Source organism: Physeter macrocephalus, chromosome 12 (assembly GCF_002837175.3).
Source record: "Physeter macrocephalus isolate SW-GA chromosome 12, ASM283717v5, whole genome shotgun sequence".
NCBI lineage: Eukaryota > Metazoa > Chordata > Mammalia > Artiodactyla > Physeteridae > Physeter > Physeter macrocephalus.
Genome location: NC_041225.1, coordinates 43223020 through 43247396, shown reverse-complemented (window position 1 = coordinate 43247396; position 24377 = coordinate 43223020). Strand labels below are relative to the sequence as shown.

Below are 24377 nucleotides of genomic sequence, written 5' to 3'. Positions count from 1 at the left end.
GTGCGTCCGGAGCCTGTGCTCCGCAACGGGAGAGGCCACAACAGAGAGAGGCCCGCATACCACAAAAAAAAAAAAAAAAAGAAAAGAAAAGAAAAGAATGAGAACAAAACAAATAGGAAAAGAGCACATAAAGACACTGAGGAGGGGAATTCCCTAGAAGTCCACTGGTTAGGACCGGTACTTTCACTGCTGAGGGCCCAGGGTTCAATCCCTGGTCAGGGAACTATCCCACAAGTGCATGGGCCAAAAAAACAAAAAAAAAAAGACACTGAGGAAAACAGAAGAAACTTAAAAACAAAAATCCAAAAATGATAATTAATACACTTATATAAGAGAAGATGTTTGAAAGGGAGTAGGAGGGAATATTCAGGGAGCAAAAGAGCTCTTAGAAACTTAAAATGGAAATTAAATAAAAGGATTGAATATAAGGTTGAAGAAATATTACAATTAAAATAGAACAAAACAACAAAGAGGTGGAAAACAGGAGAAATAATAAGAGACTCAGTCCAAGAGATCCATTATCTAAGAAAAAATATTGTAGAGAGACAAGCAACAGAGGGGAGCAAAATATCGAGAAGCAACATGAGAAAATGTCCTAGAAGAGTAAAATACAAGTTTCTGTATTGAATGAATGAAAAAGAATCTATACCAAGGCCCATCAGAACATGAGGAGATTAAAGAAAAGATTATAATAGGTTGCAGGGAGCAAAAACATGCCACACACACAGGCTCAGATGCCAAAACAGCAATCTATCAATCATGTGGCAGAATAAGGCAGAATAAAGGCAAATTCAGATGTGCAAGGTTTTAAGCCATCCATTTCCCATGCACTCTTTTTACACGCACTTTCTGCATAAAACACCTCAAGACTGGCTTCATAAAAATGGAAACATACAGGGTAGGGGTTGGGAGAGGCACAGAATTCAGTGCACCAGAAGTGAGAGGAGAGATAAATAAAGTGCTCAGGATCACAGAGTCCAGGGCAGCAGCAGTGTTTCTCCCCTAGAGGACATTGGAGAAAGAAGGGCTTCACCACAGTTATCCTTCAGAAAAAATTAAACTGGTAAAATTATCTAATATGTTCAAACAACTGGAAAAAGATACAGCCTTCTATCAGAGTTCGGGGATGAATTAACGATAGGCACAAAGAAAATAAAGGCAATATGGAAGGGAAAAAACTATTAATTCTAATGAAAATTTAAAAGGCAGTCAGGAAAAGAAATATAATACACTATATGACTCAGTGATGCTGTACGGTATTTACAAAGTCATAAAGCTATAAACAATGATAATTGATTTAATCCCAAATTATGATATAATTATGTTAGTCAAATGAGAGGAGGTGGTTTGGGGATGAGGGGAAGGAAGAATAAGAGCTAAATTCTCATTTTCTATTTTAAAAAAGTCAATACATAATTTGAAAAAACTAAAAAATTAAGAACTATCATTAGTATATTATTAGAAATACAGTCTTTATACGAGAAGAAATAGTTAAGACTACCTCTGGGTAGTGATTACCTCTGGGAATTAGATATCATGGCCATGTAGGAACCGGGCTGCTATTTTTCAACCTAAGTCCTTCAGACTTCAGTCTGAAGAACTAAAGAACTCTCTCCGAGCTCTCAATGCAGGGGGTCTGGATTTGATCCCTGGTCAGGGAACTAGACCTCACATGCATGTCGCAACTAAGAGTTTGCATGCCACAACTAAGGAGCCCGCCTGCCACAACTAAGACCCAGTGCAACCAAATAAAATAAATAAAGATACATTAAAAAAAAATTTTAAAGGCAAATTAAAGTAAAGGGATCTCTTTAATGTCTGACTTCGAAAAGCCAGCTAGATTCTCATAATTGCTGCTGCCTTCAGTCTGCTGTGATATGACATTTTGATTGAAGTACATTAAAAAAAAAAAAAATCAACCCTCAAACAGATATGTAGTTGCAAAAAGCATTTTAATAGCTTTTCCAAGATACTACATCAAAATGTAGTAAGTGGTAGGATCTCAAAAGTTAGTTTAAAATATCACATGATAACACATATGTAGAATCTAAAAAAATGATACAAGTGAATATATTTACAAAACAGAAACAGACTCATAGATATAGAAAACAAAATTGTGGCTACCCAAGGGGAAAGGTGGGGTGAGGGATAAATTAGGAGTTTGGGATTAACAGATAAACACTACTACATATAAAATAGATAAACAACAAGGGCCTCCTGCATAGCACAGGGAACTTATATTCACTATCTTGTAATAACGTATAATGAAAAAGAATTTGAAAAAGAATATATATATTACATATATATTATATATATCGTATATATTTTATATACATTATATATTATATATATTTTTTATATATTATATATATATATAAAAAACTGAATCACTTTGCTGTACATCTGAAACTAACACAACTTTTTTCTTTTTTTGGCCATGCTGCGTGGCTTGTGGGATCTTAGCTCCCCAGCGAGGGACTGAACCTGTGCCCTCAGCAGGGAAAGCTCAGAGTCCTAACCACTGGACAGCCAGGGAATTTCCTAACACAACATTTTAAATCAACTGTACTTCAATTTAAAAAAAAAAAGTTGAGGGACTTCCCTGGTGGCACAGTGGTTAAGAATCTGCCTGCCAATGCAGGGGACACAGATTCGATCCCTGGTCTGGGAAGATCCCACATGCCGCGGAGCAACTAAACCCGTGCACCACAACTACGGAGCCTGCGCTCTAGAGCCTACGAGCCACAGCTACTGAGCCCACGTGCCACAACTACTGAAGCCTGCGTGCCTAGAGCCTGTGCTCCACAACAAGAGAAGCCATCACAATGAGAAGCATGCACACTGCAATGAAGAGTAGTTCCCGCTCGCCGCAACTAGAGAAAATCCACGTGCAACAACGAAGACCCAACACAGCCAAAAATAAATAAAAAATAAATAAATTTATTCAAAAAAAACGGCAGGCGGACTCTCAACCACTGCGCCACCAGGGAAGCCCTAAAGGTATATTTATTAATATGACAATAATCCTATCAGAAATATCTTCTAAGTTTTGGGAAGCTGACAAGTGCATGATGTCAGTTTATCAAAATTCTTACTTTCACTTTAAAAAGTTGACAAAATCATATCTTATCATTTGCAACAAATACTGTAAGTTGTTTCTCTTGAAGTATCAGACTTACTTCATACATTGAGAAAATGTCTGCAGAATATCCAAGACTGAATAACTAGTTGTCTGTAAATCACTTTCATGTAAAAATAGTACACCATGAAAAAACAGTGTTCAGCTTGTATCTCAAGCAATGGTACTTTTCCTTAAGATATTTCTGTATATTGTAGAAATGTTTTACATACACTTCATATTTTATCACATAGAATATTTGTAAGATGTATAGTAAAGAGTTGGGATTTAATGAAATGTGTAAATGTTACTGCTTCATCAAGGAAAATTTTAATTGAAACGAGTGTTTTTTTCCCCCTGCAAGTTCAAGGAAAGAATACAGTAGTTACTGGTACAGAGTGGTGTCACTACCTCAATTCCTCCTAAGGTGCCAGTTTTGCCTACCATTGCTTTTGCAGTATCAGTGCAAACTCAACACAGTGAAAAAAGTAAATAATATCTTACTATTATTATGAAAACAATTTTGACCTCTAAAGGGCCGTATTTTGTTTGTTTGTTTGTTTGTTTGCAGTACGCGGGCCTCTCACTGCTGTGGCCTCTCCCGCTGCGGAGCACAGGCCCCGGACGCACAGGCTCAGCAGCCATGGCTCACGGGCCCAGCCGCTCCACAGCACGCGGGACCCTCCCGGACCGGGGCACGAACCCGCGCCCCCTGCACTGGCAGGCGGACCCCCAACCACTGCGCCACCAGGGAAGCCCTAAAGGGCCATATTTTGAGAAGCACTGGGAAAGAAAAAATTTATGGACACTTACCTGTTTCTTTTGTTCAGTGGGAGACAAATATTTGGCACCAACCTTCTGAGCTTCCTCAAAAAGGCTGTCAACAAAATATTCACAATTTGTTTGTTGATTATCACTAAGAGGTTGGTGGTCAGATCCTGTTTCACAAACCCTATACACACACAAAAAAAAGAAAAATAAGCACTATTAACCACTAATTCTCTAAAAATTTACACAAATTGTTCTAGTTAAAGGATCTAGAACTGACACGCTACCTCCATGCCTGCAGTTGAGACTCTCTTCTGAATTAACACATTAGATATGTGGCCTTGGGAAGCCATTAACACTTGTGGTCCAGAGCAGGGTTTTCTCAACTTCAGTCCATTGATATTTGGGGAGGGTTAATTCTTTGTTGGGCAGGCTGCCCTGTACACTGTAGGAAGTTTAGCAGCATCTGTGGCCGTTAACCACTAGACGCCAGTAGCATGGACATCCCCCAACCCCCCAGTGTTATAATAATAAAAAACATCTTTAGACAATGCCAGATGGCCTCTGGGGGTGGGATGGGCAAAACTGCACCAGGTTGAAAACCACTGGTCCAGAGTAAAAAAACAACGTGTTCTTTGTAAAGCTCTCAAAATGGCTTTAAAGAGGGCTACTATGTACTTTTTGGTAACACAAAGCACTCTTGAAACTAAAGGTGGTAAGGTGTGAGGAACAGTCATAATCATAGTTTTGCTCCTTTGCACACTTCAGAATGAAATTTCCCACTCAAGACTTTCATCTGTAGTGGTTTAATACTCTACTGGGCTTTTATTTTTTTTCTTTCTTTCTTTTTAAATTGAGGTACAACTGACATATATTATTTTAGTTTCAGATATACAACATAACAATTCAATGCTTGTATGTACTGCAAAATAATCACCACAATGTCTAGTTAATTGTTAACATCCATCACCATGCATAGTTACAGAATTTTCTCCTTGTGATGAGAACTTTCAAGATTTACTCTCTTGGTAACTTTCAGATATGCAGTACAGTGTTATTAACTAAAGTCTCCATGATGTACATATCCCATGACTTATTTATTTTATAACTGGAAGTTTGCACCTTTTGACCACCTTCCTCCATTTTGCCCACCCCATCTACTGTTTTTGTATATGTATGTTTATATTTTGTCATATAAGAAATATTACCTAAGATTTTGTTTGATAAAAGGATGGTTTCTGGTTGATCTTTTCTAAAGTCACATAGACAATTCATAAATGTACTGAGAGATAATTTCTCAGATTTCTCAGATAATAATCAACACTTTTATAGTTCTTACGCTGTGCCAGGATCTGCAAGGCAGATATTTTTATCCACATTTTACAGATAAGGAAAATGAGTCACAAAGAGGTTAAGTTACATGTTAGAGATTACACAGCTAGTAAGTGGCAGAAACAGAATTCAAACCCTGTTAATCTGTCTTCCAAGTCTATGCTCCTAGCCATGATACATTATAAAGCCTCTCTTAATAGCTAATATTTATTAAGCATTTATTAATACATGTTAGGAACTTTTCTAAGCGCTTTACATGTGTTTACTCTTTCAATCCTCACAGTGACCTAAAAGGCACATATTTTTGTTTTGTTTTGTTTTTTTTAAACATCTTTATTGGAGTATAATTGCTTTACAATGGTGTTAGTTTCTGCTTTATAACAAAGTGAATCAGTTATACATATACATATGTTCCCATATCTCTTACCTCTTGCGTCTCCCTCCCTCCCACCCTCCCTAGCACATACTGTTTTTATCCTCATTTACTAGGTAAAGAAAAAGCTTAAGCAATTTGCCCAAGATCACAAAGCTATTGGGAGGCAGAGCTGGAAACTGAACTCAGGCTTCTAATACCCCTACTCTTTTTCAATTTATTTATTTATTTATTATTTATTTTTGGCTGTGTTGGGTCTTTGTTGCTGAGCATGGGCTTTCTCTAGTTGCGGCGAGTGGGGGCTACTCTCCGTTGTGGTGTGCAGGCTTCTCATTGCGGTGGCTTCTCTTGTTGCAGAGAACAGGCTCTGGCATGCAGTCTTCAGTAGATAGGGCACGCGGGCTTCAATAGTTGTGGCTCGCGGGCTCTAGAGCGCAGGCTCAGTAGTTGTGGTGCACGGGCTTAGCTGCTACTCGGCATGTGGGATCTTCCTGGACCAGGACTCGAACCCATGTTCCCTGCATTGGCAGGCAGATTCTTAACGACTGCGCCACCAGGGAAGTCCTAATGCCTGTATGCCTCTACTCTTAATCACTGTGCTAGACTGTCTCTCAATAGAGTCATTATTATATTGTTATTAAAATGCTGATAGCAGGGACTACTCAGCACTCCCAACGCAGGGGGCCCAGGTTCGATCCCTGGTCACGGAACTAGATCCCACATACCGGAACTAAAGATTCTGCATACCGCAAAGAAGATCCCATGCGCCACAACTAAGACCCGGCACAGCCAAAAAAATAATTAACTAAAAAAATAAAAATGCTGATAGCAGGGCAATTTTTGTTATTTCTTTCTTTCTTTTTTTTTTTTCTTTTTTTTTTTTTTTTTTTTTTTTTGCTATACGCGGGCCTCTCACTGTTGTGGCCTCTTCCGTTGCAGAGCACAGGCTCCGGTCGCACAGGCTCAGTGGCCATGGCTCACGGGCCCAGGTGCTCCGCGGCATGTGGGATTTTCCCGGACCGGGGCACGAACCCGTGTCCCCTGCATGGGCAGGCGGACTCTCAACCACTGCACCACCAGGGAAGCCCTAGCAGGGCAATTTTTTAATTTAGGTATATTCTTTTTACTCTTCTAGGTAATTCTCTCTATATATACTCTTAAGACAATCCATATTATGTCTTAGTATTACCACTTATCTCACATGGTTGTTGTGAAGATTAAATGTGAATACACATAAAGGCCTATTTATACCTGGTATACTGTATGTACCAGTACACATGCTGGCACATAGTAAATTCTTAAATATTAGATATAATGTCGTTACAACCACTTTGTGCTTTCTGGTATTTGTTTCTTCTGTTCAGAAAGCAATTTATACTTAATTACTAATTACTAAGTACAAAGCCAATAAAGCTGAGCATCCAGAAGGAAGTTTTAGTCCTTTATCATACATATTTGGTATATAAATTCTACTAAACCTTATTATGCTAACACAAGTCATCCAAATATTTGAGTACCTACTATATGTTAGGTGGGGAAGACACAAAGATGAATAAGAAATAGTCTAGGCTTTTAGGGCTTCCCTGGTGGCACAGTGGTTGCGCGTCCGCCTGCCGATGCAGGGGAACCGGGTTCGCGCCCCAGTCTGGGAGGATCCCACATGCCGCGGAGCGGCTGGGCCCGTGAGCCATGGCCGCTGGGCCTGCGCGTCCGGAGCCTGTGCTCCGCAAAGGGGAGAGGCCACAACAGAGGGAGGCCCGCATACCACAAGAAATAGTCTAGGCTTTTAAGGGGTTCAGAGTACAGTATGTTGGAGATGGATGCCCACAAACGATTAACTTAGATAAACTGGACCAATTCCTTGAAAAGCACAATCTACCCAAACTCACATGAGGAGGAATAGACAATATGAATAGGCTTACATTTATTAAAGAAACTGAATCAATAATTGATAATCTGCCAAAACAGAAAGCACCAGGCACAGATGATTTCACTGGTGAATTCTATCAAACATTTAAGAACAAATTAATACCAATTCTCTATAATCTCTTCCAGAAAATAAAAGTGGAAGGGAATACTTCTAACACGTTCTATGTGGACAGCATTACCCAAATACCAAAACCAGATAAAGACATTACAGGAAAGGAAAACTACACACAAAACTCTCATGAACATAAGTGCAAAATCCTTGGGACCTCCCTGGTGGTCCAGTGGTTAAGCCTCTGTGCTCTCAATGCAGGGGGCCTGGGTTCGATCCCTGGTCAGGGAACTAGATCCCGCATGCCTCCCGCTTGCCACAACTAAAGATCCCGCATGCGTAGCGAGGATCCCACACATGGCAATGAAGATTCCCTGAGCCGCAACTAAGACCCGGCACTGCCAAATAAATAAATAAATAAATAAATATTTTTAAAAAATGCAAAATCCCCAACAAAATACTAATATTTTGAATCCTGCAATACATAAAAAGAATTATACACCACAACGAAGTAGGATTTACTCCAGGTATGTAAGACTGGTTCAACATTAGAAAATCAATCAATGTAACCCACCACATCAACACACTAAAGAAGAAAAATCATATGATCATTATCAACAGATGTAGAAAAAGCATCTGACAATATCTAACACCTATTCACGATAAGAACTCTCAGCAAATTAGGAGTAGAGAGGAACCCCCTCAAGCTAATGTCATACTTAATGATGAGAAACTAGATGCTTTTCCCCTAAGAGCAGGAACAAAACAAGGATGCCGCTTCTCACCACTCCTCTTCAATGCCATACTGGAAATCCTAGCTAAACAAGTAAGACAAGAAAAGGAAATAAAAAAAAAAAAAAATACAGGTCAAGATGGAAGAAAAATTGTCTTTTTTGCAGGTAACAAGACTGTTTACATAGAAAATCCAAAAGAATCAACAACAGTGTAAAACTCTTGGGACTAATACGCATTTACAGCAAAGTTGCAGGACACAAGATTAATATACAAAAGCCAGTGCTTTCCTGTATACCAGCAATTAACAATTGGTATATGGAATTAAAAGTGCAACATTACACACATTAGCGCCATTTGTCAAACTCCACAGAACTGTATAACACAAAGAACAGACCCAAATGTAAACTCTAGTTAAAAACAGTGTATCAGTACTAAATATACACAGACAACTTTATTATTTCATCATTGTTTTCTAATCTGTCATCCTTTTCTTTACTTGTTATTATCATTTTGTGATGCAAATATCAATACTCTTCTTTAGAACTTTGAAACCAGATTATCAAAGGGGTTACGTTAAGTAAATAGTCTTGAAGTCCTAGGGGCTTCTCTAATAGTAAAAAGTACAAAAACTTCAGGAAAGGTAATACGAAACATCTATCCTGGCTCAGAAAAGCCTCTTTTGCTCACTTTCTCATTCACTACTGTGTTTTGCATAAATAAGGTTATCAGCTAGCTGTTGTTCAAACAGGTGAAAGATTTGCATCTGTTTATGTTTTGGAAGCACATATGGTAAATATGGATCTTCACCATTCATAATCTTTGACCAAGTGATACACTTAGGGAATCAGTCTTCTTTTCATTTTTTACTGGACTGCTGTTTCTAACAAAATCTATTTTTGTTACCAAGAAAATTATAAACTCTATTACTAATATTCTTGTATAGACATCTATTTATTTATTTATTATTATTATTTTTTTAAATAAATTTATTTATTTATTTTTGCTGCATTGGGTCTTCGTAGCTGCACGCAAGCTTTCTCTAGTTGTGGTGAGCAGGGGCTACTGTTCGTTTCGGTGTGCGGGCTTCTCATTGTGCTGGCTTCTCTCGTTGTGGAGCACGGGCTCTAGGTGCACGGGCTTCAGTAGTTGTGGCATGCGGGCTCAGTAGTTGTGGCTCACGGGCTCTAGAGCGCAGGCTCAGTAGTTGTGACGCACAGGCTTAGTTGCTCCGCAGAATGTGGAATCTTCCCGGACCCGGGCTTGAACCCGTGTCCCCTGCATTGGCAGGCAGATTCTTAACCACTGCACTGCCAGGGAAGCCCCTATTATTATTTTTTTAATTTATTTATTTTATTTATTTTATTTTTGGCTGCACTGGGTCTTTGTTGTTGCATGCGGGCTTTCTCTAGTTGCAGCAAGTGGGTGCTAGTCTTTGTTGCGGTGCACAGGCTTCTCACTGTGGTGGCTTCTCTTGTTGCGGCGCACAAGCTCTAGGTGTGTGGGCTTCAGTAGTTGTGGCGCTTGGGCTCAGTAGCTGTGGCTCACGGGCTCTCGAGCGCAGGCTCAGTAGTTGTGGTGCACGGGCTTAGCTGCTCTGTGGCATGTGGGATCTTCCCGGACCAGGGCTTGAACCCGTGTCCCCTGCACTGGCAGGCGAATTCTTAACCCCTGCACCACCAGGGAAGCCCCTTACTAATTATTTAAATTCAAAGTACTGATACATGTTATAACATTATAAAGCTTGAAAACATTATGCTAAATGAAAGAAGCCAGTCACAGAAGACCCCATATTCTATGATTCCATATATATGAAATGCCCAGAATAAGCAAATCTATAGAGACAGAGAGTATATCAGTGGTTGTCAGGTGTAGGGCACAGGAGAATGGGGTATGACTGCTAATAGGTATGGGGCTTCTCTTTGGGTAATGTAAATGTTATAAAACTGACTGTGGGGCTTCCCTGGTGGCGCGGTGGTTGCGCGTCCGCCTGCTGATGCAGGGGAGCCGGGTTCGCGCCCCGGTCTGGGAGGACCCCGCGTGCCGCGGAGCGGCTGGGCCCGTGGGCCGTGGCCGCTGGGCCTGCGCGTCCGGGCTCCGCAACGGCTTCGCCCGTAGCGGGGGGAGGCCCGCATACCACCAAAAAAAAAAAAAAACAAAAAAAAAAACTGACTGTGGTAATGGTTTCACAACTCTATGAATGTACTAAAAACCACTTAATTGTATACTTTTTTTTTTCTTTTTGGCTGCACTGGGTCTTCATTGCTGCAAGAGGGGGCTACTCTGCGCTGCAGTGCGTGGGCTTCTCCTTGCAGTGGCTTCTCTTGTTGCGGAGCATGGGCTCTAGGCGTGCGGGCTTCAGTAGTTGCAGCACGTGGGCTCAGTAGTTGTGGCTCACGGGCACTAGAGTGCAGGCTCAGGAGTTGTGGCTCACGGGCTTAGTTGTTCTGCGGCACGTGGGATCTTCCCGGACCAGGGATCAAACCCGTGTCCCCTTGCATTGGCAGATGGATTCTTAACGACTGTGCCACCAGGGAAGTCCCTGAATTGTATACTTTAAATGGATGAGTTATATGGTATGTGAATTACGTCTCCACAAAACTGTTAGAAGTCCTAAGTTAATTTTACTCTTTAAAATCAGTCATTCAGGGCTTCCCTGGTAGTGCAGTGGTTAAGAATCTGCCTGCCAATGCAGAAGACATGGATTCGAGCCCTGGTCTGGGGAGATCCCATATGCTGTGGAGAGACTAAGCCCGGGTGACACAACTACTGAGCCTGTGCTCTAGAGCCTGTGAGCCACAACTACTGAAGCCCGCACGTGTAGAGCCCGTGCTCCGCAACAAGAGAAGCCACAACAATGAGAAGCCTGTGCACCGCAACAACGAGTAGCCCCAGTTCAACGCAACTAGAGAAAGCCCACGCGCAGCAATGAAGACCCAATACAGCCAAAGATTAATAAATAAAAATAAAAATAAAAAATCAGTCATTCAACTGGGGCTTCCATGGTGGTCCAGTGGTTAAGACTCCGTGCTTCCAATGCAGGGGGCATGGGCTGGATCCCTGGTTGGGGAAGTTCCGCAAGCCACAAGGTGCGGCAAAAACAAACAAACAAACAAACAAATAAATAAATCAGCCATTCAACTGATTTCTGTGTAGAAAAGAGTTAACATAGCAGACCTAACTGTTGCTATCCTTTTTACTTTTTTCATGAGAGTATGGAGTTTTAATATGTGCCTAGTCCCCAGTATAAACCCTAGGCTCATTTCCAATGAACTTCCCCGGTAGACAACATCTCACACGTGCTATATAACTTATTACTGGAGGAATTAAGTGTGTGTCCTGGTGGCTCCACTGGGCAAGGACTCTTGGAAGCTTATGCCTGGTTTCCCCTGGACTTCACCCCCTTTCAAAGTATCTTTTCATTGCAATAAAGCTTAGTCATTAGTATGACTATAGGCTGAATCCTGTGAATCCTCTAAGCAAATCATCACATCTGGAGGCAGTCTTAGGGGCTCCTGACATAACCTCACAATTATATAGTTAATATCAGACATTTATATAAAACAGTAAGTACTCCAGTGAAAAAATAATAAATAGTATTTGTTCGGTATAGAAAGTATTCACAAAGTATTTGTAAATACTTAGCTGTCTCCTTAAATGGACTATGAATGAAAGATATTTACCTTTTCAAGTATTTAAAACAAAGAACATAATACAAAAATAAATATTCCACTTCAGAGAAGTGAGAATAAAGAATTTTTATTAATAAGAACGACAGACTTTGCATCTACCATTTATTGGGTGCCTGCTATATGCTAATACGATGCTCAGTGCTTTAAATTGGCTATCTAATTCTTACAAAAACCTTTCAGGTACCTATGTATACCTCCTCCTTTTTAGATGCGATATGGAAGCTCAAAGAATCTACCTAAGTTGCTCAAATGCCAGAGAAGTAGCGTAAGACAGAGATGGGATTCAAACCTAGGTTTATCTGATTCCAAAGCCATTATATTTCCACTATGACTTCAAGATAGTATAACACAAGAGGCTAATGAAGTAATAAATAGTTACTTTAATTTCCCTCTTAAATAACAGAAATAATATGTGGGCAGAGAGAAATTTAACACTTAAAAAAATTAATCACAAAAAGATTTATAACTTCACTAAAATCCATTTAATGCAGCTATGGAAAAAAAACTTTAAAGTACATTACTATTAGGTATTTAACAGATAATCATAATGAAAACTTACTAAGTCAGTGAAATGTAAAAATAGAGAAAGACAGTAACAAAGGCATTAATAACAAAGAAAATGCAAAAATTAACTCACCATTCTTCCTTTATACTTTCAAGATTATCTACTTCTTTCATTCTCTTTTGCCTTACTGTAAACGTAAAAAGAAAAATAAGGTAAAGTTCTTAATACAGTATTTTAAATAAATTCATTCCAACGTATGCATTAAGATTCTTTGCCATTAAGTTATTATGTACTCCTAAAGTAGCACTAAATGGGTCTTAAGAACAAGTGACCTAACTCAAAGCTGTCACTTTCACTTAAAGTAAAGCAATAAAAAGTAAATTTTGGATTTGGATAATCTGACAAAAGAAAGATTTCATAAAAGTTATGATGAGGGGAATTCCCTGGCGGTCTAGTGGTTAGGACTCTGTGCTTTTACTACCAAGGGCCCACGTTCAATCACTGGTTGGGAAACTAAGATCCTGCAAGTGCTCGCGGCCAAAAAAAAAAAAATTTGTGATGAAAATTAATGTATGCTTTAATAACAAACAAAAGTGAATGTAAACATTTCACTTAATCTCCAATAGTAACAAAATATCAAATCAATATAAACTTATTCTTTTTTTTCCAATGTAGATGATTTTTATTGTCAATTTTTTTTAACATCTTTATTAGAGTATAATTGCTTTACAATGGTGTGTTAGTTTCTGCTTTATAACTAAGTGAATCAGTTATACATATACATATGTCCCCATATCTCTTCCCTCTTGCATCTCCCTCCCTCCCACCCTCCCCACCCCACCCCCCTACGTGGTCACAAAGCAGGCCCTCCCTCCCACCCTCCCCACCCCACCCCTCTAGGTGGTCACAAAGCAGAGCTGATCTCGCTCTGCTATGAGGCTGCTTCCCACTAGCTATCTATTTTACATTTGGTAGTGTATATATGTCCATGCCACTCCTTCACTTCGTCCCAGCTTACCCTTCCCCCTCCCCGTATCTTCAAGTCCATTCTCTAGTAGGTCTGCAGAGTCTGTCATACAGAGTTAAGTAAGTCAGTCAGAAAGAGAAAAACAAATACCATATGCTAACACATATATATGGAATCTAAAAAAAAAACAACAGAAAAAAAAATGGTCAGAAGAACCTAGGGGCAAGACGGGAATAAAAATAGGGAATATAAGCTCATTCTTACAATTCTGGGGGAAAGCAAACTGACCAGATGTATTTACATGCTGCATAAATATTTTGACCATGATCTTCCTTCCACATTTCTGGGAACTTAAAAGAACAACAATGTAAGCTATATACATAAAATATGTCTGCCACAGCTGTTATCGATTAGGAAAAATTGAAAATAAAGTAAATGGTCATGATATAGCTGCCTGATGGGATAATACGTATCCCTTAAAAATAATTATGAAGCAATTTATGTAGCCAACTAGAAAAAGATGTCACATAAGTGAAAATACAAGAAACAAAAATTATTCATTCACTAGGAATGAAATTGAATGTGTATGAAAAAATGGAGAAGGACTTCCCTGGTGGTGCAGTGGTTAAGAATCCACCCGCCAATGCAGGGGACATGGGTTCGAGCCCTGGTCCAGGAAGAAGATCCCACATGCTGCAGAGCAACTAAGCCCTTGCACCGCAACTACTGAGCCCGCGCTCTAGAGCCCGCGAGCCACAACTACTGAGCCCACGTGCCACAACTACTGAAGCCTGCGCGCCTAGAGCCCTTGCTCCACAACAAGAGGAGCCACCTCAATGAGAAGCCCACACGCCACAACTAAGAGTAGTCCTCACTCGCTGCAACTAGAAAAAGCCCACGCACAGCAACAAAGACCCAACACAGCCAAAAATAAATTAATTAATCAAATTTTTTTAATGGAGAGAAGCAATAAAATAGTTATTGTTGGGGGGGTAAAAAATTGTGGATTATTTTCTCTCTTTCCCAAACTTTCTGCAATACTCTTTTGCCCTTACAACAGAAATAATATAAGAAATAAGGAAACAAATCAATGTTTAAAAGGGTTCAAGCTATCTGCCCTTTGAGAGGTCCTGGAAGCAATGACAGACTAGAAGCAATAAGCATACCAAAAGCCTACATCTTGGCTTCGAAATACAATTTTCCAAGAAAAGGAATCATGGCTCCTTAGAGAAAAGGCTGATTCCAGGGCTGGGACAGAGAAAGAACAAATGAGCACAAAATATCTTGCACCAGAAAGTAAGATGGTGCTTAGTGAATGATGAAGACATATCAAAAGGACACTGAAGCCACCTGAAGGGGTTCCCACTGGACAAGTCTGGGAAATGGAACATCAAAGTAAATAATGATACTAATGGATTATAACTCACTGAATAAAAACAAAAACCCATGAGGAGTCCATACTATTAGATCTTTAAAAATCAGGAAAAGATGGACTTTTAAATAAATTCAACAGTCATATGGAATCACCATTACCAAGATAAATTCCAGATATATCCAAGATCTAAAATTTAAAAATTGAACCTGAGGGTGATGTCAGCAAAATGAAAGAATAGGCAGCTCCAAGCTCCTGTCCCCACAGAAACATTGAAAAACAAGCAGAAACTATTAGAACCAACTTAGAACTCTGGAAAGTAGTCAAAGGTTTACAGCTATCAAGCAAATGATGAATCAAGAAAAATACAACTTAAAAACAGCAGGGAAAACAAACCAATTCAAAACTGGGCAAAGGATGTGAACAGACATTTCTCCAAAGAAGAAATATGAGTAGACAATAAGCACATGAAAAAGATGCTCAACATCACTAGTCACAATGAGATACCACTTTATACACATCAGAATAGCTGTTATTTAATAAAACAAAAATAATAAGTGTTGACAGGGATGTGGAGAAATTAGAACACCAGAATATTGCTGGTGGAAATGTAAAACAGTACAGCTGCTGTAGAAAAGGATTTGGTGGATGAGGCATTATTCACAATAGCCAAGAGGTGGAAATAATCCAGATGTCCATCAACAGATGAATATCTGAACAAAATGTGGTATATACATACAATGGAATATTAAATAGCCGTAAAAAGGAATGACATTTTGATACATACTACAACATGGATAAACCTTGAAAATATTAAGTGAATTAAGCCAAACACAAAGGACAAATATTGCATGATTCTAGTTATGCTGATACTTCATACAAGGCAAATTCATAGAGATAGAGAGTAAAACAGAGGTTTTTAGGGACTGGTAGAAGAGAGGAATGTGGAATTACTGCATAACAGGAACAGAGTTTCTGTTTGGGACCATGAAGAAGTCTTGGAAATGGACAGTGGTAATGGTTACACACCACTGTGAATACTATTAATGCTGCTGAATTGTACACTTAAAATTGGTTAAGATGGCAAATTTTATGTTATATATGTATGTATTTTACCACAATAAAAAAAAACTTTAAAAAAGGCAAACTTCTTAATTATTAAAGAAAACATGGTAAAGTTCCCTATAACCTGGAAGAGAAGACAACTTTCCTATAACTCACATCCAGAAGCAATAAGGGAAAAGACTGATACATTTAACTATGTAAGAATAAAAATTTTTTTTTTTTTTTTTTTTGCGATACGCGGGCCTCTCACTGCTGTGGCCTCTCCCGTTGCGGAGCACAGGCTCCAGACGCACAGGCTCAGCGGCCATCGTTCACGGGCCTAGCCACTCAGCGGCATGTGGGATCTTCCCGGACCGGGGCACAAACCCGTGTCCCCTGCATCGGCAGGTGTACTCTCAACCACTGAGCCACCAGGGAAGCCCAGAATAAAAAATTTTAAAAAAAATTTCTACAAAGTAAAAACACAGATGACAAACAAAAACAAACAAAGGGAACTGGCATTACAACTAAAAGGTTAATATATAAAGAACTGATACAGAGAAAAAAAAAAGGCCAACAATCAAAAGGCAACAAATATGAACAGAGACATCTCAGAAATTGAAGCAAATGGCCCTAAAATATGTGAAAAGATGTCAGTCTCACTTATAATGAAATAAATGCAATTGAAACTATATTATGATACCATTTCTCACCGATCAGACTGGCAAAAACTTACAAGTCTTGCAACACATTTTGCTGCTGAGTGTGGGGAAACAGCCTTAAACATTTTTGGTGGGAATGCAAAATGGCACATATCCGGGGAAGGGAATGTGGCATTACCTAGTCACCTATGCATATGACAAAGAATCTCTCCTTGACCAAACTGCATTTAGGCTCCTCTGAGGCATCTTCTCAAGGAGGCCGGACCTTGGGCTTCCATTTCTGTTCCTGTAGAGCCCAATTTTAGCAAGAATCCTGTTAAGCAGCTTTACCCAGAATCCCTCCACCCTTGATACCTGATCAAATTCTTCACTCCGCACTCCCCCCACAACCCCGCCATGATACTGATCACTCTGGCTTGCCTTCAGCAAGAATCTTGTAGTTCAGTTTAGCAAGAATCCCCCCTTACCTTTGAGGTTTCTTAGTAATTTTCCACTCACTGACCCCTAGCTTGCTCTTTGACTATAAATCCCCACTTGTCCATCTTTTCTAAAAATTATTTTATTTATTTATTTATTTATTGGCTGCGTTGGGTCTTCATTGCTGCGCGTGGGCTTTCTCTAGTTGCGGCGAGCGGGGGCTACTCTTCGTTGCGGTGCACGGGCTTCTCATTGTGGTGGCTTCTCTTGTTGCGGAGCACAGGCTCTAGGCGCACAGGCTTCCGTAGTTGTGGCACGCGGGTTTCAGTAGTTGTGGCTCGCGGGCTCTAGAACGCAGGCTCAGTAGTTGTGGTGCACGGTCTTAGCTGCTCCGTGGCATGTGGGATCTTCCCGGACCCAGGCTCAAACCTGTGTCCCCTGCATTGGCAGGCAGATTCTCAACCACTGCGCCACCAGGGAAGCCCCTGTCCATGTTATATTCATAATCGAGTCCAGTTCCACACTGAGGTCTCTTTTCCCCTATCACAACAGTTCCTGAACAGAAGCTGGTTTTACTGCTTTAACTACTGTCCAGCTCTGTTTTTTCTTTGACACGTATATCTAGAAATCCCATTATCTAAAAATCCACCCCAATGATACTTTAGCAAAAATATAAAAAGGTGAATACACTAGACTATTCACTGTAGTATTATTTACAGCATTGACTGTAACAGCAAAGCCTGTAAAAAACCTCAACTTGTCCATTAATAGGGGACTTCTTGAATAAACTATGGTAAATCCACACAGTGGGATGTACTATTAAGTGAAAAAAGCAAAATGGAGAAAAATATGTATGATACAGTACTGTTTATCTAAGAAAGAGGTGGACATGAGTATATGTATATTTGTTTACATTAGGAAAAAATGAAAAAGTAAACCAAAAAATAAATAATAAGGTTACTTATAAAGTGGGAAAGAGTGCACTGGGTGAAGGGAGTAAGGGCAGAAGCTGGATTTCTCTGAATGTATCTTGTTTATTAGATCAACTGTGGACCCATGTAAATATTTTATGCACTTATAAAACACAGTTAAATTTTAAAAGAGCAATCCCTAAAAACGGAAAGTAAAAATGAAACGAATTAACTGAACTGACAGAGAGGAATCATTTCAAGTAAATTTAAAACATGGTAATTTTACCATATATCCTAGTGGGATGAACGCAAAGAGGAAAAACGAAGTTTCTAGTAGTCATATTATTAGCAATAATATATTAGTATTGTTTATATGAAAAGTATGATATAAAGATAAAGCAGTGTGTCTCAACCAGGAGGCAACAGTGCCCCTAAGAATATATCTGGCAATGGCCGGAGGCATTTTTGGGCTGTCACACAACTGGGGTGGTGGGCGCTACTGGTATCTAGTAGATGAGGTTAGGGATGCTGCTGAAAATCCTACAATGCACAAGACAGCCCCCACAAGAAAGTATTGCCCAAAATGTTAATAGTGTTGAAGTTGAGAGACACTGAGATAAAGCAAAGAAGTAATTATGATCTGTCCCTAAAAACCAAGATTTTTTTTTCAGAGTAAGAGTAAAGAGATAGAAATATAAAAATCAAAGAAGCCAAGCAAAAATCCTGTAATCCTATATTTTAAATCGGAAACATCATTATGAACTTATGCTGTATTTTCTCTTAAGAAAATACATAGTAGCTCTGTCCACTGAAAAGGCCAAAAAGCAATAAACAATCAGACAACAATGAGCACAGCACACCTACCGCCCAGATTTATGGTCTCCAAATACTATTTCCCACCAAAAGGAATCAGTTTCTTAGAGAAATGGCTGTCTCCAGGTCTGGGGCAAGAAATATGCACTTTATGCCTTGTATTGACATCTTGGATTAATGTCAAAAGGAATCAGAAGTTGGGAATTCCCTGGCTGTCCAGAGGTTAGGACTCAAAGCTTTCACTGCGGGGGCCTGGGTTCGATCCCTGGTCAGGGAACTAGGATCTCCCAGGCCGCGAGGCACAGCCAAAAAAAACAAAACAAAATGAAGAAAAGGATTCAGAAGTCAGTTTGAAAAGGCTACCATTGGTGAAAGATGGGACTGAAAAACAGCTACATGAATTGAAACACATCAAATGCAAGTTCATACTGATACTCATTAAAACACAGAAACTCATTCACTGGTCATCTTTCCAGAACAGCAGGGTACCAATTTATTTTGAAAACTGGCAAATAAGGGAAAGAATCAAGTATTCATCCTGCCTTTCCTGTATGAACTAACTCGGAGTAATCAAAGAGTTAATAAAAGAAGTTTCCTTTATAAATGAATTCAGCTAAATGAAGGTTTATAGAATTAGAGTATCTCCAATTTGCAACCCCTAATGCAAACAGACCTAGGCAATGATATCAATGGCTGCTAACATCACACAAAGAAAACAGACATAAATATATGCCTCAGTGTGAAAAGCTCAAACCACCACGTGTGAAGACTTCTTTCTAAAATTGAAACTGAATCCATTCAAGCCTCTAGGTCTAAACATCAGATTACAGGAAATATAGGGCACAGAGGAACATGATCAGATGACATCACAGGGATGCAATCAACAAAATCCAGAACTGGAGAAATTCTTCAGGAGAAATTATCCATTTTCTTCTATATATATTACCAGGGAGAAAAAAGAAGTAGAAATCATCTTTTTAAATATTTAAGAGATATATCAACTAATTACAACATATGACCATATTTATGTTATTATTTAAAGAAACTAAATGGAAAAAAGCTATGAATCAGGAACATGTGAACACTGGATGGATATTTGATATGTGGAGTAATTGTTAATTTTAAAGGTGTGACAATGGGATTGTAGCTTTTTAAAGTACTTGTTTTAGGGACTTCCCTGGCAGTCAAGTGGTTAAGACTCCATGCTTCCACTGCACGAGGCACGGGTTTGATCCCTGGTCAGGGAACTAAGATCCTGAATGCTGTGTGGTGAGGTCAAAATAAATAAAGTACTTGTTTTAGCTACATACTGAAATATCTAGATGAAATCCAATAACTAGAATTTGCTTCAAAATAGTCAAGTGGAGTGAGGAGTGGAGGGAGTATAATTGAAACCAAAATGGCTATGACTTGATAATTAGTGAAGCTGGGTAATGAGTATACATGGGAGTTTACTATTCTCCACATTTTTATATATGTTTGAAATTTTCATAATAAAAATTGGGATAAAAGAACTATCTTAAAAATATATACATGTAGAGTTGTACAATGTCATTTCATTAGCTTCTTAAAAGGCAGTACTTGGGCTCCCCTGGTGGCGCAGTGGTTGCGCGTCCGCCTGCCGATGCAGGGGAACCGGGTTCGCGCCCCGGTCTGGGAGGATCCCACATGCCGCGGAGCGGCTGGGCCTGTGAGCCATGGCCCCTGGGCCTGCGCGTCCGGAGCCTGTGCTCCGCAACGGGAGAGGCCGCAGCAGAGGGAGGCCCGCATACCACAAAAAAAAAACGAACAAAAAAAAAAGGCGGTACTTTTGCTCTATCAGTAAGTTACTCAATAATCCAAGAATGGCAGTAGTTCCAAAGATCTGCATCCTCAGTGAGAAATAATGTATGTGAATCTTACTCCCCAAATTAGAAATGTGAAGTGGGGAAAAGTACTATGAACTCATATTTAAAGTGATGAACAGGAGAAATAGATTGATCATGTTTAGGATAAAGATACATCTGTTTTAAGACAACCAAAGTGCTTCATAAGACATTTGGTTGACTCACGGCTTGAAGGCAATGTGGGCAGAGAGAAATTTTAGCAGCACACGGATGTGCAATGTGAAGTCAAACACAGACAATAGTTTTAAACTGCCTATTGCACAATTAAAGTTATCACTTGTCAACATTCAAGGTAGGAAAAATCAGATCTGTTCTATGTAACCTGGAATGTCTGGTTATTAAAGGAAAACACAACCAAACTGATTATGGAGAGAAAAGTACAATGCTTTAGTAAACCTATATAGTTATAATCTGTAACTAGACTTTTAATTAAAAGTCACCCAAACAAGATTACAATTACTTTTTATATGTGCTTAAAACAAACAGTTAAGAGAATGTTACTATTAGGTCACAATAGACTGTTTATGATAATCAAGGTCCCAGAGTTTACTCTACAGATTTAAAACTAACGAAAAACACTTTTGGACTTCCCTGGAAGTCCAGTGGTTATGACTCCACGCTTCCAATGCAGGGGGAGCAGGTTCGATCCCTGGTCAGGGAACTAAAATCCCACATGCCGCGCGGTGTGGCCAAAAGAAAAGAAAAGAAAAATAAAGAAAAACACTTTACCAAAAAGAAGATATAATCAGGCTAGACATCTCCAGAAAGCATTAAAAATATTTCAACTCTCAGACTATATCAAATACGTTTCTTAAATTCTCTCTGGAGCATATGTATATAAAAAAGCAAATACCTCTATTTAAAAATATAAGTATTAAAAAATGTAAGTATTCAGCATATTTAAACAGAGGGCAGACCTGCTCAGCAATAGCCACTGAAGATCCACCAGATCCATTTCAAAGCAATGAGAACAGAAAATGGGCACTAGAAGTAGCAGCATACTGCTCCCACTTAAAAGTCTCCAAAGTATCTGGAGGTGGATTTAATCTGGGTAACTGAGGATCCAGCAGCAGCCTTTCACCATACAACATCAGTCTGAATGATCTTAGGTCCTGACTTCCATTCCAGTTTCCTGCTGCTAATGGAACTGGGCTCATAACCACAGCCAATTTGGCTGGAGCACTAATTCCCACTTAGCATCTGTTTTGCTAGGAATGAAAGTAGGATAGTAGAGTCTGCTCTGGAAAATATCATTGAAAACTGTTTTAAATGCTTCTATTGTTTTCATTACAAATTGAACATAAACTGTTAGTGAATTTATTTCTTAGCCTTTTTGTAACAAAATTGTGAGCAATTCTGAAGGACAAGGAGAAACTGAAAGGAAGGAAAAATGAGGAAATGCAATGAGGCAGAGGAGTCAGTACCCAACATAAGGTGGGGGAGGGCACCTTCAGCAGCACCCCCAACAAGAACTTCACAGGCTGCCTTTTAGCCTTTCAGCTAGCTTTTGGGTAGGAGTTACTAGAGCCACATCCAAGAAGATGGCATCCAACAATCAAGGCAAATTGGATGTCTTTATTGTCTCAAGTGGGTATTTTGTATTTCTAAAGACTTCTTAATCCCTCCTGTACTCCTCTTCAAAATTATTCCCTATGGGCTTAAAAAAAGAAAAATTATTCCCTAGACTTAAAAAATGAAAACAGACTACTATTTCATCCAAAGAATTTTACTGAATATTTATTAAATGTAAGGTACTGGATTAAGCTTTAGATTTACAAAGTATCAATAATAAATCAGAGAAGGGGGGAGATATTTTTTAAAATATCAAAAATGTATAACATCTTAAATGGATTACACAATTAAATAAACTGTATGCTTTAAAAATGCAACCATTAAAGATGATTGTTAAATATAAGATACAGCGCTGTCAATGTCCTTTTGAGTTTGCAAGTGCTTATTACATTATTACATAAATATAATTATGTCATCTCTGGGCCAAGGATAAATCTGAGGTCCAAAGGGAAAAAAAACTGTGTATATATTTGTTTATGGTATGGAAAAAACTTAGCTAAAGCCATTAAAAGAATGTGAAAAGGAAAAGGGGATAAGCATTGTCGACTTAAAAAAATGCGCAATGTGAGAGTTTTGAGTTAAGTTTTATTTGGGGCAAAATAAGGACTGCAGCCCAGGAGACAGCATCCCAGGTAGCTCTGAGAAACTGCTCCAAAGAGGTAGGAGGGAAAGTCAGTATAGATGTGATTTTGGTGACGGGGGAGTACATGCAATCAGGCACAGACTTTTTTTGCAGAAGGTTTCTGCTAGTCACGAGGAGTAGATGTCACCATGAAGGATTTTAGTGCTTTTCTAGATATTAGGAGATACAAGAATTGGGCTCATAAAATCAGCTCCTGAAAATAGACCTGTTCTGCCAGTTTCTCCCGGAGCACAGAGTGCCTCATTTCTGCTCTTCACCCTAAACTCCTTTCAGGGGGTGTTGAAAATCAGCAGCTGCAGCAGCACATGATTTAATCCTTGTAGAGGTAGATGGCAAGTGCCAATGGAAAAATGCCAATTTGTAGTTGACAGCATAATCGAGCTAAAACAGTTACCTATCCTAACAGCAATACAAACGCAATGTTCAAAATTAATAACTCAAAACACACACTGTTCAGAAATACGGCTGTAAATTACATAAGAAACAGCTATGAGTTCAAAGCAGTTGTCTTTAGGGAAACGGAGTGGGAAGTGAGGACTTAAAACTTTTAGTGAGGACTTAAGTGAGGACTTAAGTGAGGACTTAAAACTTAAAACTTTTAGTTTTAAGTCTTCTGACACTACATATTGCCTTTAAACTATGTATTGTTTTGATTAAAAAAAAATTTAAAAACCAGAAAACCAACTGAAAATATATTCAGAAAGCCAGAATTTCATGGTTTTCTCCTAAGATCTTGTCCTTCAAACCTCATATTTCTAAAACTATTTAATTGCTTCACTTTAAGAATTACTTCCTTTTTGGGAATTCCTTGGCAGTCCAGTGGTTAGGACTCGGCACTTTCACTGACGTGGGCCCAGGTTCAATCCCTGGTCGGGGAACTAAGATCCCACAAGCGGCACAGTGCGGCCAAAAAATAAAAATAAAAAGCAGAAACTAACACACTATTGTAAAGCAATTATACTCCAATAAAGATGTTAAATAAATAAATAAATAAATTACTTCCCTTTCAAATATACACAAAAGAATAGAAAAATATAAACACCCATCCCAACTATTCAGATTTCAAAAGCCTTTTTTTTTTTTTAAGGTTGAACCTTGCTGCATGTGGGATCTTATTTCCCAGACCAGGGATGGAGCCTGTGCCCCCTGCATTGTGAACTCAGAGTCTTAACCACTGGATCTCCAGGGAAGTCCCAGATTTCAGAAAAGTTTATATTTTGACTTATTTGCTTCTTTTTTATTTAAGAACCAGTAACAGATACAGTTAAATACTACTTCATTTTAAAATATTACATGGTATGTCAAATATGTGCATCTTACTGCATATTAATTATACCTAAATAAAGTTGTTTAAAATATTAAAAATGTGGGCTTCCCTGGTGGCACAGTGGTTGAGAGTCTGCCTGCTGATGCAGGGGACACGGGTTCGTGCCCAGTCTGGGAATATCCCACATGCTGCGGAGCGGCTGGGCCCGTGAGCCATAGCCGCTGAGCCTGCGAATCCGGAGCCTGTGCTCCGCAACGGGAGAGGCCACAACAGTGAGAGGCCCGCGTACCGCAAAAAAAAAAAAAAAAAAAAAAAAAGAAAAGAT

The 24377-nt window shown here is 39.2% G+C and overlaps 1 protein-coding gene across 4 annotated transcripts in view; it reads right to left on the bottom strand.

The window, feature by feature from the left end:
• UBXN2A (UBX domain protein 2A) overlaps nucleotides 1-24377 on the bottom strand; it is a 46320-nt gene that overhangs the window by 14210 nt on the left and 7733 nt on the right. For 3 of the 4 annotated variants that reach the window (XM_007114754.4, XM_024119029.3, XM_007114755.3), the window contains 2 exons: nucleotides 12631-12685; nucleotides 3932-4070 (listed from right to left, as the gene is read on the bottom strand). In XM_007114754.4, the coding sequence (XP_007114816.2) occupies nucleotides 3932-4070; nucleotides 12631-12685 (194 nt within the window). Of the gene's footprint in view, nucleotides 1-3931; nucleotides 4071-12630; nucleotides 12686-16721; nucleotides 16741-24377 lie in introns of those variants that run through there. The other variant, XM_024119030.3, reaches the window with a different exon arrangement.